Here is a 16,943-nt window from a genome sequence, read left to right as displayed (position 1 = left end):
GGGCGAGCAGGTAGCCTCATCCCTGGGGACAGGAAGCAGCTTCAGAGACCATGAGTCATGACGCCAGAGGGGACAATCCCCTCAACTCTGTGATAAAGTCACATAGCCTGGATGAAAGTGCTGTGCATGTAGGTGGGTGTCTTTCTGTGACCTGAATCAAGGGCCAGCCAGCATCCAGACTCTACTGGACTGCAGACATGACAGCCGAGTGTCCTGACCTGCTGAGGGAAGTGAAGGGGACAGCACCCCTCCGGCCAGCTAGCCAGCGACACTGTGAGAGGCTGTTTTGCGGTTCACAAGAGCAACCCGGAGCTCTTTTAGTCTCAACTCCTGGGGCAATCTGGGCTCTAGAGTAGAGTAGAAGTCACCAAGGGTGGAACCAACCTGGGCTACCAAACCTTAGGGACCATACTTCTAAAGCACTGAAAAGGACCCCCAACCCTACAATGGGCAGGCCATCTAGCCAACAATTCCACGGCCCCTTGGCCATCTCAACTACTCCATGATTTAATAAGGGATGTTGGATGGGCCCCAAGAAGCTCCTGATAACATTCCCTCTTGGAAACTAAGACTGGTCCCAGAGGATTAGCAAAGCCACCAAAAGCAGATTTGCAAAACACTTCATAATACACCTGACCACATGGATTATGTGATCAGATTTCAGCCCACCACGAGGTCAGACTCCTTTCTCAGAGCTCAGGGTGAATCAAGGCCCACCCTCACTGGTCCTACGTTTTCTTCAAAGGGGATTATTTCTTCATTCAGCCTAAGTGCCCCCCTTCTGTTCTACAGGAAACATCCATGTGCCCTCTAAGTCCACAAGAGATAAAGCTTGGAAGAACTAGTGGGAACAGTAGTAACCACTTCCTATTATCTAAGTAAAGGCCACAAACCAGGGGCCCCCTGACACATGCATTTTACGTGACCCCAGTGTTTCATCTGAATTCGTTTGCTAACATTTAAAGTGGGAGAGACACAAAAACTCCTATTTGATTTCCAACTTCTCTTGTAAAATGGAAGCTCTGGCAGCACTGCCTACAATTCCCATAAGACAGGGGCCAGTTGGAGCTGAGCATCAGCAGCCTCCCTTCCACTGGGCAGACCTCCCCTCCTGTTGGCCACAGTCCCCACCATTCTCTATTGTCTTACCTCTACCTCCCTACCAAGCCCCCAAGTACATTTGAGTTTACAAGCCCCGACTTAAGGCTTAGCTAGAGAACATTATCTACTCTCTGTTGAACTCTGTCTCCATCTACCTCCCTTATGAAATAATTCCCTGAACATTATTAAATCTTCCTGTGGTGGCTGAGGATTTCCTCAATCCCCAGTGTCTGGCAAAATGGACGAAGAAAGTAGAAAACTAAGACAGAACTGTTTAAAAAAGAAAAAAAAGGAAAGAATTAGTTCTTCTTTAAACCAAATCACTGATCATGATTTGTTTCCTGACTTTCCTGAATTTTTGTCTCTCTTCCCTTCACAAGTGCAGAAGGAAAAAAATAAAACAAGTAAAAACAAAAAACAACCTAGTCAACTGAAGGTCTGCTTAGATCGCATCGGAGGAAGGTTTTGCAATGTTTTTGGCATCAGCGTCATGAACTACAGCAGCACCAATTCTGTTCCCACCAGCATTCAGCCAACTCTCCTCTCCAGGCCCACAGGGCACAGTAACCCGCTCCCAGAAGCCAGTCCAGGGAAAAAAATCTTCCTCCCTGAGCATCTGAGTATGTAGGGAGGTACAGAGGGAGGCAACCCATCCCTCTAGGCTACAAGTTGGATAGTCACTAATTCACTGGGTTTCTCTTAGAAAAGTTTTTTAAAAATCTTACTTGAAATACTCTTCACTCCCACTGACAAATGTTTTGTTGGCCTGGCTGGTGAAATTAACCATTGTCAAGTTGGGATAAGCCGTCATGCAGAAAGTTGAGTTCTTGATCTGTATTTTGGGATGGTCACTGATCACACAGGAATCTGTTTAGGAGAGGATGGAACGAAAACACAGTTAAATCTGTACAGGAAGTAGACACGTGTATCTCTCTAGCAACTTAAAAATAAAAGCCAAACATATTTGCCAAATATTGGAGAGTAACTTTGCGAGGGTATTAACCGAGCAAAGCTAGACGCAGATGAACCCCCAAATTGTGTGCTATTCATCCCAGAGCCCCCAGTACCCCCCAGCAGTGCCCGGTCCTGGCAACAATGGCTCTCATTTCTGGAGCGCTCTCTACACGCCAAGCACTTTACATGCATTATCTCACGTAAGGCTCACAACAGCCTGTGCTGTGGGTACTATTGCCTCCGTCTTTCAGATGAGGGAAAAGCCTCAGAGGTTAGGTCATTCTACCAAAATCACACAGCTAATGAGGAAAAGAATCAGGATTCAAAGCCGGGTCGTTATGACTCCACAAAAAATAAATGGCTTGCAGAAATGAATTTTAATGAGACATAAGTAAAACTTCTGAAGGGCTCTACCACAGAAGGCTCACTAATAAGCCCACCTTGAACCTACTGCCTGGCACAACGGCCGACATACGGAAGTTCCCTAAGATACGTGTGCCACGCGCTTTCTGCACACTCGCATGTGCTCGTGAGCCTGCAACAGGACTGAACACAGTGGTTCTCAACTGAGAACGAATTTGTCCACTAGGGGGCACTTGGCAATGTCGGGGGACATTTTTAGTTGTCATATTTGGGGAAAAGGGTGGTACTGGCAACTAGAGGGCAGAGGCCAGAGATGCTGCTAAACGTCCAACAATGCACAGGACAGCCCCACGACAGAGAATTATCCAGCCCAAAATGTCAATAGTGCTGAGGCTGAGAATGCCTGACCTAGGCTGGGATGGGAACAGGGAACTAATCAGGTGAGTCTTAGCATGTCAGGTACCGTGCTGGACACTTTACCAATTATTATCTTGTGGAAGCCTCAGAAGACCTGGGAGGTGCCTATGATGATCCTCATTTGAAATAGGAAGATACTGAAGTCTTCCTGACCACATTACAATGTTTCTATGATCACTTGATGGATATTTTAGATAAAGAGTCCACCGGGATTAATGCCAAAGGATATTAATTTATAAAGAGATGAAAAGTAACAATAACAACAATAACTAACACTTATATGGCACTTACTGTGTACTATTTTAAATGTCTTATATGCATTAACTAATTTGAGCCTCACATCACGCCTGCGAGGTAGGTATTGTTATTATCTGTATGTTATAGGTAAAGAAACTGGGCACAGAGAAGTGTGGTTGTTTGCCAAGGTCACACAGCAGAATCAGGAGGCAAACAGTCACTCTCTCTTTGGAGGCCATGCTCTTAACCACTTTACTGGGAAACAGAGAGCAGGGAACATAAACTCAAACACCTTCAGAAGCCAGGCTGGTGACACAAATTAGAAAGATATAAAATGGAGGGTAAAAAGGGGTGGCGAACAGAGAGTACGGTCTGCCCTCCGTATCCGCAGTTTTACATCCATGGATTCAATCAACCACGGATTGAAATTTCGATGGCGGTTGGCTGAATACTGTTTTCATTGTACTACACCATTTTATATAAGGGACGTGAACATCTGCAGATTTTGGTATCCGAAAGGGCTCCTGGATCCAATCCCATTAATACCGAGGGACGACTTACCAGCCAATCAGTGCCATGCTTTGCTAGGTGTCCTGATAAAAGATGCAGAAAATCCGGATATTTACATGAAATCTCTCCATTTTAAAACATTGGAAATAAGGCCACATTGTCTTTAAGCACTGTGGACCAAAACGAAACAAAACAAAACCAAAAAAAAAAGCACATGCAGCCTAGATCTGGTGCATGGACTCCCAATTTATGCCCTCTGTGGAACAGCAAAGTGGGTAAAACCATGGGTTCAGGAGTTCCACTAGCCCTGAGAGCTTGGATGAGTTCCTTAATCTGTCCAAGCCTCCATTTTCTGATAATAGTGTATCTAGTGTGAAGGTTGTTCCAAGAACCAAATTAAGTGAGATTGATCATGAATGGAAAATTTCATGCAATGCTTAGCACACAGCTGGATTCAGTAAAACTTGGGCGCAATGCAATCGCCATTGTTATACCTTTGCATGGGGTGAGCATCTCTAATCCTCAGCGTCACCTCTCAATCCCACTTGCCAGCCGTAAATTATCTACTACCTCCCACACATCCCCCAGAATATCTCAGAATACTGGATAAAACTGCAAAGAGTAATTAAAAGAATCCCTTCCCTCTGATGAGTCCTTTAGACCAGAATTTTTCTAAACAGCAGTACTACTGACACTTGGGACGAGAAAACTCTCTGTTGTGGGAGGCTGTCCATGCATTGCAGGGTATTAGCAACATCCCTGGCCTCTGCCCACTGGATTCCAGGAACATCCACCCACCCCACCCCACCCCAGCCCAGTTGTGACAACCAAAACTGTCTATGAACACTGTCAAATGTCTCCTGCCAAAATCTCCCAGGTTTGAGAACCACCAACCACTATTAGAGTCCTCAAAATACCTTCTTACTCAAAACTATCTTCTTTAGTCAAATAACAGAGACTTTCAGGGGGAATCTCACCTCATAATTATCAACTATTTACCGAGGAAGCATTTGTCTCCCCCAGCAGGCACCAGAATGAAGACAATTAAAGCACCATCCATAGCCCTTTTCTGTAAGTAAGCACAGAAGTTATTTCTCGCCCTCCTGCCCAAAAGTACGTCCCCTAAGACAGACGAGATCGCTAACACACGGGCAAACGCCAAATCGCTTGCTTCCAAAACTGGCACTGAGAAGCACATGGACAGCTTCCCTACAGAGCGTCTCTGGGCGTCCCTGGATCACCGCTCTCCCCTGCAGTGCAAGGTCACAGCGTCCCTGAGGCACTGCAGCAGGGCTCCCTGCAGCCTCAAGCCTCCTGCAACATCCCTTCCCACCACTGGGCGGCAGAGGCGCGCTTCCCAGCACACTGCGCCTTCAGGTCGGCCAGCAACGGAAGGAACGATGGGCCGTGTCATCGGCTAGCTCTGCGGCCCAGCAACCCTGAACAAAGAACAGCGATAAGGATCGTGCTGAATTGGAAGCTGTTCGAATGAGATTCTCCTTACGCGGGCAATTATGAATAAATGAAAGCATGTGAAAGACTGGGGAGAAAAGGAATCACTGAATTAAGGTTCTAATGAAAATTAAGCCATTCCAGAAACAGAAATGATATTTGTGCACTTCGCATTTTAAATGACCCAGCTAGCTCCCAATTTCAAAGAACCGTTGCTGGTCTTACTTGGCAGGCCATGGATTAGCCCTTCAACATTACAAATACCTGGAGGGTTGAATGCCCCTAAGGAAGACAGCCTCTCTCACAATCTACACCTGAGAAATGTGTGGCAAGCTCAGCCTCCACGGTGGACGGAGCCAGGGCTTTTGCCCATGGCCGGAGCAGGTACAGGGTCCTGGCATTTGAATGATGAGGTAGGGCTCCCAGGCAGTATGTCCCTAGCAGAGCTGAAGGGCCATGGGATAAACCCCTCCCTGCTATGAGTGAAGGTCATAATGGCGTGGGAATCTACCCCCATCTCCTGGGACAAGCTTCCTACTAACACAGGGTACGGTGGTTATGGGGTTGTAAGGGGGAGGGTGAGCCTGGAAGGTCATTTGTGGAACACCGCCCTGGGGGAGGGAGTTTTTCCATTTCCTAAACAAGCTTCTCTCAGTATGGCCACTTGGGAGGCAGCCTGGGACTGTCTGGACTCTGGTCTTGTCCAGCAGAGCAGTGGGGCTACAAAGCTATCCATGTCTCTATAAGTCAGGCCATCATCCCCTTTTCCAAGACACCCCAGGACCCCAAAGGATCAATACTTACACAAAGGATACCTGGCCCCAGTCAAGTGAGGATAACCCAGGGAAGGACAGATTGAGGGTCTCCACTAAGAGAGGGGAAAGGATTGATACCTCCATTTTCAACAAACAAACAAAAAATTTTAAAGCACTGGCTAAGAATGAAATAAGATCTGCCCAGCCTGTCCATATGTTTCCAGGGAACAGAGTGAAAAATGTCCATTGTCTCTCTCTGCTCAGAGCTTGCATCGTTTTTACGGTTTATACCAGTCGACAAGGTGCTTAGCTGTCTAATGTCTTCACTCTGCCTTTCATGTTCCCTGGGATATTGTGAGCCAGGCAAAAAATTCCACAAAACCCGGGGGGGCCTGCACCCACACGCCTGGCCCAGTCACTGTGCTCAGCTTGCTGTAAAAAACACACACACATACTATATATATGTGTGTGTATATATATATACCTGTACACATACATATATATACATATATATTCTCTGACTATAAAATAAATACACATCCCTGATAGAAAATGTAGAAAAAAAAGAATGGCCCCAAGTTTACCAGTTAACATTTTGCGTATCACCTTCCTATATGTTTTCTAGCCAGCACATATTGTTAGTAAAAATGAAATTATACTATAAATTGGTATCCTGCTTTTACATTTAACAGGATATGCTGACGATTTCCCTATGTTTAATGAATAGTCACCTTTAAAGACTATAGAATACTTCATCCTATGGATGCACTATGATTTATTTGAACCATGGAATTATTGAATTTTTGTTACACGTCTGTTTCCGGTGTTTTCCTAGATTGTAAATATGACTGCAATGAACAATCTCGAATAGTCCTTACCTGTGTCTCTGATTTTCCTCTAACAATAGATCCCCAGAAGTGGAATTACTAAGTCAAACTACTGTTTAAACGAGCTTTCTTTTTTTTGCGGTACGCGGGCCTCTCACTGCTGTGGCCTCTCCCGCTGCGGAGCACAGGCTCCGGACGCACAGGCTCAGTGGCCATGGCTCACGGGCCCAGCCGCTCCGCGGCATGTGGGATCTTCCCGGACTGGGGCACGAACCCGTGTCCCCTGCATCGGCAGGCAGACTCTCAACCACTGCGCCACCAGGAAAGCCCCTAAATGAGCTTTCTTTTAAACCTACAGAATCTCAGCTAAAAACATCAGTTAGGGAACAACTGGACAGATGTCACTCTGCCAGGGCTGATAGAATAGAACCTTCAGGAACCCTGGATGAGCAGAGAATCAGGGGTCATGAGACCCAAATCCTTGTGCTGGCTCTACCTTGAGACTTGTGGCCTGATACTTCCACCCTCTAAGGCTTAGAGTCCACTTTGTCACCTGTGAAATAGTGATCACGTCACCTGCCTCTTGGGACGTATAGAGCTCTTATTAGGAATAGCAGAGACATCATTTATGAAGCTGCTTTGTAGACTGAGAAGCATTTAACTTGGTCGTTAGGACCGTGGCCTTGGGAGGCAGGCAAACTTGGGGTCAAATCTAAGGTCTACCACAGAGCTCGCTTTGTAAACTTGAGCTCCAGATTTTTCACCTGTAAAATGGAAATAATAATTAAACCATATGTTGGCTTGTTGTCCATCTTTTTTTTTTTTTTTTGCGGTATGCGGGCCTCTCACTGCTGTGGCCTCTCCCGTTGCGGAGCACAGGCTCCGGACGCGCAGGCTCAGCGGCCATGGCTCATGGGCCCAGCCATTCTGCGGCATGTGGGATCCTCCCGGACCGGGGCACGAACCCGTGTGCCCTGCAACGGCAGGTGGACTCTCAACCACTGCACCACCAGGGAAGCCCCTGTTGTCCATCTTAACATTGATAATATGAGTTAAAGGGTTTAACATGGTGCTTGGTGTGTAGTAAGTAATGCTGGCTATTATTATTAAGGTGCTGCACACATATTAGTGGATATTGTTGGCAGAGGAGAACGTGTTTCTGAACTCCTATCCCTCGCGAGGAACAGCTGTGGGACACACGTGACCCCTGAGGGAAGTGTCCAGGGAAGCTTCCTTGGAGGCTGGATCAAGACAACAGCTCTCTTTGGAAGAGGTACTCCCTTGGAAAGTAACTTCCGTCCCAGACACAATCTGGGAAAGACAGGCAGGGCACTGGGATGACCTTGAGGTTTTTCTCCACTCCAGCCCCACATCCTAGAAAATGCACTTTGCCAAAACGACATTTTTGGGAATCCATTCCAGCAGCAGATTATTGGTTGTGAATCTGAGAACAGCTACCTTAAGTGGGGTATCTGAGTGGGGTTCTCTCAGACAGCAGCTTTGCAGAGGTGACCCTGAGTTGGTAGGGACTCCAGGGCAAAGAAGGTGGGCACTCCATTCCAAACATGGTTAAGGGCAGCTTAATTAAGGGATGTGGGCAAACACCAACCTGGTGGTTCTTACCCTTGGGGGCAGCTGGGGAACTGTAAAAATAGATTCCTAGGCTCCATCCCCAGAGAGTCCAACTTAGCTGGTCTGGGCTGGACCCTAAGTGATGTCTTGATTTGCTAGTTCCCCAGGTGATTCTCCTGTGTAGCAGCTTGGGCTGAGAACCACTGCGCTAAGTTAAGAATCCGTCCACGTGGAGATTGTAAAGATGAGGGCACTGAGGCCCAGAGAGTCTAGAGGCGCTTACTCTTGGTCATTCCACTGGGCCGCACACCTGGGAACCCCACAAATCCCCATCCTCCCATTCTTGAGCACTCAGGTGCACTGGGCTTGAATTTGATGGGCGCATGTTTCCAGTTTCAGCTTTCCTGCAGTCTCGTTCAAAGCCTCTCAAGGTGGAGGCTGGACGTGTTGTGTGCATACATGCACATGTGTGGAAAAATACTCCAGTGTGCATTACTGCCTTTAGGAATGTGCATCTCTCTGGGGTGTGGGAGGGATGGGTCATCTTTCTCTCTTACACACTCAAAGCATTTAAGTAACTTCCTACTTCTGCAGTGTGCAGGCTGTCAGGGCAAAAGTGCTGGTTTGGGGGACCAACACTAAAAGCCAATCATACAGAGACCACAAGATTCTGACTTCAGCCAGATCCAGCTTAAAGGGAATAACAGCTCCGCCGGGGAGAGAAGAAACTCCTTGCTTATTGGTGCCCATTAAAATGATGAGCCCCTGCAAAGGCAAGTGATACTAGCACCTTCTATTTGTATGTTTTTCCAACTACGATCATATCCTCCGTTTCTTTTCTCCTTACAGAGGTAAGTAGGATGAAGAATGTTGTTAGTAGTTCTATTTTTCAAATGAGGAAAACTGAGATCCAGAGAGAAGTTACCTGACACAAACACATGTACCATCGGGGCAAAACGTCTTACAGATCAGAAGCCTTGCCAGCCACTCTGCACTGTTCCTCCTCACCGTCACGCCCTTGCCCTTGACCCAACAAGCTGACAGTTCCCCCAAGTCCTCAAGTCCCAGTGGATTTCAGGCCCGAACCAGCCTTCCCCCAGGCACACGCCTTGCCTCCCTGGGAAGCCTTCCCCTCTTCTAGGTTAGGTCTTCTATCACAGGTCCTCAGTTCAAGTGTCTCTTCTCATGTTTACCTCATGCACTGGGCAGCATTTTGTGAAGTGTGGACCCATGATCACAAGCATCGCTCCCCTAGATGCTAGACCCCATTGCTTTACAAGTTGTACCGTGCATGTGAGTCACCTGGGGACCTGACCCAGCCAAATCTAGTAAATCAGACTATTTGGTGGACTTGTAATTCTACATTTTAAACAAACACTCCAGCTATTCATGAGCAAACAAAAATTTGATTACCCCTCCTCTAGGCCACGAGTTCCTTAAATATTAGAATTAAGTGCATTTGATGTTGGTTTTAATCTCTGTGCCCCCAGCACCTAGCATAAAACCTGGCAAACATAATACGTGCTCAATTCGTCTTCGTTGAATGAATGAATAGTTCACCTAGTGTAGGTATATCCAAACTTACCTAATAAAAGTTTGGTTTTATCTTTGCATTCTGGCGTGTTCCAAGGGTTGTTGCAGGAGCCCCAGGGCAGCACAGACACAAAGGAGGCAAACAGGTAGAAAAGTGTGTAGCAAATAATCACGTTGTAGTATATGGCTATTAGGACGGAGATGATCAGCATTGCGATGCCGCAGCCTGTGGAAGCAAAAGTTCCGGGGATTCATTCCCTCCAAATCCTGCGGAATCCTTACAGTTGGGCACAGGGTGGGGACCTAGGTCTTGGCTCTCTCTTACAGATGGATACGCTAATAGTGGAATAGACTCTGTGTCTACCAGGAACACTGAGGCACTCTGCCAGGAACGGAACGATGCCAGAGGTGATCTTCGGCCATTCTCCAGAGGGCCCCAGTGGTGAAACCGATCAAACAGAGAAGGAAGGAGCAGGTTCTCCTGATCACAGAAGCAGGTCTCCCTCCCCGGGGCCACGTGGTGCCACAGAGGGCAGGGGAGGGCTGAGGGAGCTGGAAGGCAGGGGGGACTCACCTTGTAGGGCTGGGATGGCCTTCCACACAGACACCGGCCCCTGGCTGGCGAACTGGCCCAGAGACACCTCTAGGAAGAAGATGGGCAACCCTGCCAGAGCCAGCATCATCAGGTAAGGGATGAGGAAAGCACCTTGGAAAGAGAGAGTGCGAGGTGAGAGCCCAGGGAGGCCCAGGCCAGCTGGCTCCACCTTCCCCCGCAAGGAGGAAGCTCCCTTGCCTTCTCTAGGAAGCTTTCGATATTCCAGCTCAACCACAGGTACCCAGGACATTTAAGAGCCCTCCTCTGAAATGTACAAGGGTACCCTGCAAACACATTCTTTTTTTCAGTTCCCCATTGGATGGGTTGCTAGGGGTTGCATACTGGGTGAGTTTTCTTTTCTCTTCTTTCTCTTTCTTATTCTAGTACCTCAATGTCTCCAAATTAAGCTCTTCTAATGTTCAACAAATCCACATCTTTGATTCACTACTGGAGTCAGATTTGGTGAAATCTCATTGGCACCTCAGCCCTCCAAAACCTTAAAATCTTCTAAGCTAGGACTCCAGGAGCCCTCAACTTGTCACCTGCATACCTTCTGCCAACCAGGGTTGGACCCGCTCTGCCAGACGGGTGGCAGGGACATCCCTTTCCCCACTGCCTCAGCCATCACACACGTCTCAACTTCCTTCTCCACATTAGAAGTCCCTTCCATCCTTCAAGGTCAACTCAAATGCTTCCTCCTTCAGGAAGCCTCCTTTCTCTATCCTCCCACAGTACCTCTCCCCAGGCGCTAAGCACTTGACACTATTTATGTGGGTGTCTCATCTAGACCGAGGGCCCCTGATGTTGATCCTTCCCGTCTATTCCCCAGAACGCCCAGTCTAGGGCACCAGTAGCTGGCAGGCCTCCGCAGACCTCCTGAGGGTTCTCTGGGGTTCTTTATCCTCAAGGATTCTTTGAGGTTGTTCGGTAGAGGCTTGGGGAATAGCCATGATCTTTGGACAAGGGAGTGCTGTTGCAGAGTCAGAACCAATTCAGACTCGAGATGCCAGAGTCCAGAACACTGGGCTCCACTGAAGGAAAGCTGATCTTTCTGTAGTCTCTTCCTCCTGCTGGAAGGGCCTTTCCTGTCGGGGCAAAACCAGGGCTCTTGCTTTAAACCAGGGCTCTTGCTTTATCCTCTCCTGAATGGGTTTTCGAGAAAGATGTAGATTGCGCAATCTTTCTCTTTTGCTGCTGGGAGGGAGGAAGCGAGCTCTCCACCCGCGCCGCGAAAGGGCCCGGAGCCGCAGTGCGGAAGAGGTTGCCTACCCTCCCAGCGTCCGGCTCCCTGCGCAGCCCAACACTTTGCAGATTGCAGATCGCAGATCCAGGGCGAGCAAAGCACGGACCCTTTTGACTTGTCCAGCAAGGAGAGCAGCAGGGCTGCAAAGTTGCCGCGCTCCCTGGACTGGAACTCCCTTCCCACCCTCAACCTGAGTGCCCGCCCCCTTTCCTGGTACTGTAAAGCTTAACACGGCACCCTGGTCTGGGGACTCCCTGCAGAGAACCAAGGGGTAACACGGCTGGGGCGCCCGTATGTGTGTGGCCAGCATGCGTTCTTCTGTTTCCGGGGCACCCCTGATTGCGAACGCTCTGCGCTCCTCGTAAATACTTGTCAACGTGTCCTAATTTGGAATTAGGGGGAGGGTATTAACATATTTTTCCGTTTTCATCATCACGTGGGGCTGCATCTGTCCCTTGTCCCTGTGCCTGGAGCACACCGAGAGACCAAAATCAAAAAACAAAACCAACCAACCAAACAAACAAACAAACTTAAGCTGCCTAACCCGATGGAGTGAGGGGCGCAGCTCTGGTCTCCTTGGTCCAGTTGAGAAGCTGTGAAAGGGAATCCTGGGTGCAAATTCCTATTCCTAGAGGGGGTTTGACTTGTCACTTTAGCCCCGCCTTGCAAAGGAGACCGTGAATGTGCCGAGTCCCTCCTCGGTGGGCAGGGGAGAGGATCCTAGAGGCCTAACTGGCGTCCTCCCCATTGTAGAAACGGTTTTCCTTCCACCCAGTGAGGACAAATGAAATGGAAACCGTTTTTGCAAAACGATTTTTGCTAAAGTCAGAATATGCCCTGCTTGTGCCCATGAGGATGTGTGTGGGGGGGTGCTTCTAATAGATTTTCAACAGCACAACGCCCAGCCCCTCTGTTCTCCCCACTCCTGGTTCGCCTTTATCCTGCGTTCTGCACGACCCAAGCGCCCATTCCCAAAGTCTCCTATGTAGGCTCGGATTTCCAGGTTATGATCTTAAAGCCTCCTTAATTCAGTGTCCAGGATCGCACAGCTCCTGGTTCTAAAGTTGTTTAAGTGCGGGGAGTGTGGCGGGTACCGAAATACCTGTGGGCTAAATTAGGATTTGAACTTCCCTGCACCAAGGCTCAGTTGGATCAGGGCCCAGCCCCCCAAGCTGGACCAGTGAGGAAGCGTGGGGACCCATCTCTTCTCTGAGCTCCATCTCCAGACAAAAGCCTCCCGGATCTAGTGCCAACCTCTTTCAATAGCTCCTGCCCTCCGGCTTCACACGGATGCCCACAGGGGACGAACTGGAGTGTGAAGAGGCTGCTCTGAGCCTCCCCTCTCAGCCTCGGTCCCCGTCCCAGGGCTCTGTGTCACCCCCCAACCCACAAGTGCCCGCCCCGCCACGCCGCAGGCGGAAAGAGCGGAAAAGCCATACCTCCCCCGTTCTGGAAGGCCAGGTAGGGAAACCTCCAGACATTGCCCAGCCCTACTGCATACCCCACCATGGACAGGATGAAGTCCAGTTTGCTGGACCAGTTCCCTCGGGCCTTATTCTCATCCCCTTGCTCGTCCTCCTGGGGGCGGAAAAGCACATGGTCGGATACCAGCCCCGGGGAAGGTCTGCAAGCAGGCCCCATTCCGCCCCTCCCCCACTGCTGAGGATCCTTCCCAGCAAGCAGGCCCCCACTTTTCAACCGAGGATGCATCGGCAAGCAGGACCCCAATTCTGAAGAGAGGATGCATCTACAAGCAGGGCCCTGACCCTTCAACCCTGCAGAGAGTCTGTCAGCAGGAGGCTCCCAATTCTGATCAGAAGAGCCATCTTAAATAGACTCCTGAACCCCTCTCTCCCTGCAGTCAAATCACACCAGCAAGCAGCTTTCCCCAAACCTTGAACTGTAGGTGGATTGCAAGCAGGTCCCTCCATCCCCAACCCACGACCGAGAGTTCATTTGGCAAGCAGGCCCCCAATATCATGCCTAGAGTCCCCAGCAAGCAGGTCCCTAACCAGCCCCTCCTCCCAAAATTCCTCACACCCCTTACTCAGCCCTTTCTTTTTTTGGACCCCATGCTAAGGCCAGAAGGAGAGCTGCAATGCCTGAAGCCAGCCAGAGCCCCTGCCTCACTTTCTCTAAAGCCTACGGGCAGGACCTGCCTGGTCAGCTCACTGAAGGGGGCACCTTTCAGCAGTGGGGCAAGGGAGGTGGGAAGGAGAGAGACGCGGGGGTGAAACAACAGGAAGAATGGAGAAACAGACATGCAAAGAGACAGGACACTGAAAACCTTGAGGTCTGGTCTAAACTTTATCGTCCCAGCTGGATAACCCCAGGCAAGCCACTGGCCCTTGCTGAGCTTCTGTGTCCCCATCTGTAAACTGAGGGGCTCAGAATCACTGTCCCCTGAGGCACCCCCCAGCTCCCGCAGTCTCTGGATCTTTGGAGCTCACCTCTCCAAGCTCACACTAAGATGCTTTCTTGGGGCAGTCCCTGGTTCTGGAATGCCTCACTGGAAAGCAGAAAAAACTGGAGGTGAAGCCACCTCAAATAAACTCGGGAAATGTTCAGGACACCTGGACACCACACAAAGCTGCCAGGGACCCAAGCCACCGCACAGCTTCCACCTCCTCAGTCACCCTCCACCTCATTCTAGCAACCTGGCATGTCCACACTGTTCCACAGGCCATGGAGGGTAAAGAAGCACCTGCCAAAATGGGAAGGAAGTCTTGGGGAGAGAGGAGGAGGGTCGAGGTGGGTGGCAGAAAGGCGAGAATCGGAAAGATGGGCAGAGCTGAAAATAGGCAAAGGCAGGGCTTGATCTATACTGAACATCTTTAATAACCCCACTACACTCCTCCCACACACAGACCACCTCCAGCCACCACCACCCCACTTCAATTCTTCCGGGGCTAGGAAGGGTGGGGATTCCAGCCCTTTTGCCGCAGTGCGGAGGTTAAGCAAGGCATGCGGAACAAATTTTCTGCCTCTATCTGAGGTCACACTCTTGGGCACATGCTGTCACTTGCTGTTAATGCACACAGTCAAACGCTCCAGAGGTGAACCCCAAAAGCAAGGGCGAGCAGGAAAGCCTAAGTTTATGTCCATTTCTAGTTATTGTAACAGCTGAGCTCTTGCTGTGTGGGCATGTGTGTGTGTGTGTGTGTGTGTGTACAAACACTAGAGTAACTAAGAAGGGCTATACATACCCTAGATCTCACACAGGCAGATGTTCTGGTTCAAGAGTCCACCACTGGCTACACACGCTTAGCCCTTGAGCCCAGGGGAGGAGAGGAGATAGCAGTAGAGGCAGGCAATGGGAAAGGAAGAGCTAAAGTATGTGAAAGGGGATGGAGGAAAGAAATCAGGGAAGGAGGGAGAGAAACTGGAGGGAGATGGAAGAAGACAAAAGTCCATATGGGAGGGGGGCCACCAGGAATAGCTGCCTCATCCCTAACTCAGGACTGGGATTTGCTTTGTGGGCTTTTCATGCTTCTGGTTGAGCGTAAAGGATCAAATGCACAGGTGAATCCAGGTTTTGGGGGCCTGAGGCTCATACAATTGAGAGAGGTACTCTAAGAAAATATATATACAAAATTAGGTACCAGGTTTTGGAAAATATAGGCTCTGAGGCTTAAACTTCAGTACTGGCCTCATGTAAGCCACCTCTCATCAAATGAGCTCTCATGTGATAAATGTAATTCGCAGTGCAAAGCCTACAGGACTTAAGTGATTATTCCCCCAGGTTTTTCTCTGTATTTTCTTCTCCTTTTTTAAATTAAGAATTGTTTTGGAAAAAAACGAAGACCCAGTCATTAGCAAGAGGGGGTTCTGTCTGCAGAAAGGGGCAAGAATCTAAATACCTCAACTGCTTAATGAGTCTGCACCTGGATTTCCGCTACCACTGAGGCTGGGAGGGGGCAGGTAGCGGCAGGTCCTGAGGTCGCAGTTCCTCTGGCAGCTTCGCTGCAGCCCTCGCGCCCTGAACTAGTGACCCCAGCGCAGTGCGAGTTTCCGAAGCCCCAAAGCTGCCTCCCGCATCCATCACCTGGCTCTGCCATCCCGTCTCCCCATCAGCACACGTGCACCCGCTTCGGCCTGGCTCGCCTCTCGCGCGGCTGGAGAGCAGAAGGCGGCGCGGCTCGAGCGCGACCTGCTTACCTGGGCGGTAGAGGTGGCCACGCTGCCCGGGAGCACGGACGTGATTCCATCCGTGCCCAGCACCACGGTGCTCTGGCTCATATTCACCCAGCCTACGGCCGGGGTATTGTTCCGCTCCAGGGTGCCCTTGCCCACGCTCACGTTCGCATCCCCCTCCGGGCCGTGCAGGGCCGGAATCTTACAATGCAGCGCGTTGCCGGGCCCGGCGCCCCCTGAAGGAGGGGCGGCCTGCGCGCCGTGCGCCTCGCTCAAGTCCCGCAGAGCCGCCGAGGCCGCCGGCGCCCGCGGGCTACCGAGTTTGCAAGCCCCTACTCCCGGCCACTCGGCCTCGCAGGCTCGCGCGTCGGGGAAATGGAAAGTTTGGGAGCCGGTGGAAGAGGACCTTGGCACACGCGACGGCGGCGCGGCGGCGGCCGCGGTAAGCCCCTGCTCCGGGCTCGTCCTGGGTGCGCACGAGCCATCGTGGTGGCCCAGCGCCACCGCCGCCTCCAGGCTGTTGGCTGGTTGTTTATTCATTTCCTTGGGAGCACCGCAATCCTGCAAACATAATGTGAAGTTCGTGCAAAAAAAAAAAAAAAAAAAAAAAGTCACGGCAGCTTTAAAAATACCTGTATCTACCTATAGAGATGTTCACAACTCAGGTCCAGACATAATATCTAGGGAACAAATTGGAATCTGGATTGTTTTTTTCCTTCTCCAAGAAAAACTGTAATCATTATTTCTCAGTCTGTCCGTCTTGTGGATAACTGGATGACATAAAGAAACTAATATTCTCCTCCCTGATAGAAGGTGAACTAAGAAAAGAGGCAGAAATGTTTTTTGGAGGGGGGAGAAGCGGAGCGCGGAAATCACCCTACAGCCATGAGGTCCCTGCCCTCTTTGGATTTCACATCACGACTGTAGAGTGCCCACGTTCCCATCACCATTGTAGAAAGATTCTTTAATTTTCCGCCCCATTTCCTTTGTCATTCAACAATGCACATTGCTTTTTTTTTTTTTTAAATAAGCGATAAACAAGCTGCGGCCACAAAAGCTGATGCCCGGGCACCTGCGAGTGTTTGAGGCCAAATTGCTTGTGCGAATCCCAGTGCTCCAAAGCCCACCCCCGCCCGCCAGGTAGCAAAAGCAAGAATAAGGATAACAACCAAAATAACAGCAACAACAACCCCACAAGAACAGTAATAAACCAGATTTCAAACACAAGGTAGTAACTGGAGTTATCTTAA

General features: G+C 49.8%; 1 protein-coding gene across 1 annotated transcript in view; it reads right to left on the bottom strand.

The window, feature by feature from the left end:
• Nucleotides 1-16,248, bottom strand: part of SLC6A5 (solute carrier family 6 member 5) — a gene marked incomplete at its 3' end in the record, with an annotated part of 52,281 nt that extends 36,033 nt beyond the window's left edge. Inside the window, exons 1-5 of the mRNA XM_082660490.1 lie at nt 15,718-16,248; nt 12,999-13,137; nt 10,296-10,427; nt 9,774-9,947; nt 1,827-1,968 (exon numbers count right to left, since the gene is read on the bottom strand). Of these exons, the coding sequence (XP_082516616.1) occupies nt 1,827-1,968; nt 9,774-9,947; nt 10,296-10,427; nt 12,999-13,137; nt 15,718-16,233 (1,103 nt within the window). The 5' untranslated portion in view covers nt 16,234-16,248. The remainder of the gene's footprint in view (nt 1-1,826; nt 1,969-9,773; nt 9,948-10,295; nt 10,428-12,998; nt 13,138-15,717) is intronic.
• Between the last annotated feature and the right edge of the window lie 695 nt (nt 16,249-16,943).

Source organism: Grampus griseus, assembly GCF_964374135.1.
Source record: "Grampus griseus genome assembly, chromosome: 8".
Classification (NCBI taxonomy): domain Eukaryota; kingdom Metazoa; phylum Chordata; class Mammalia; order Artiodactyla; family Delphinidae; genus Grampus; species Grampus griseus.
Note: the sequence above shows the minus strand (reverse complement) of the source record. Positions and strands in the feature narration are given on the sequence as shown.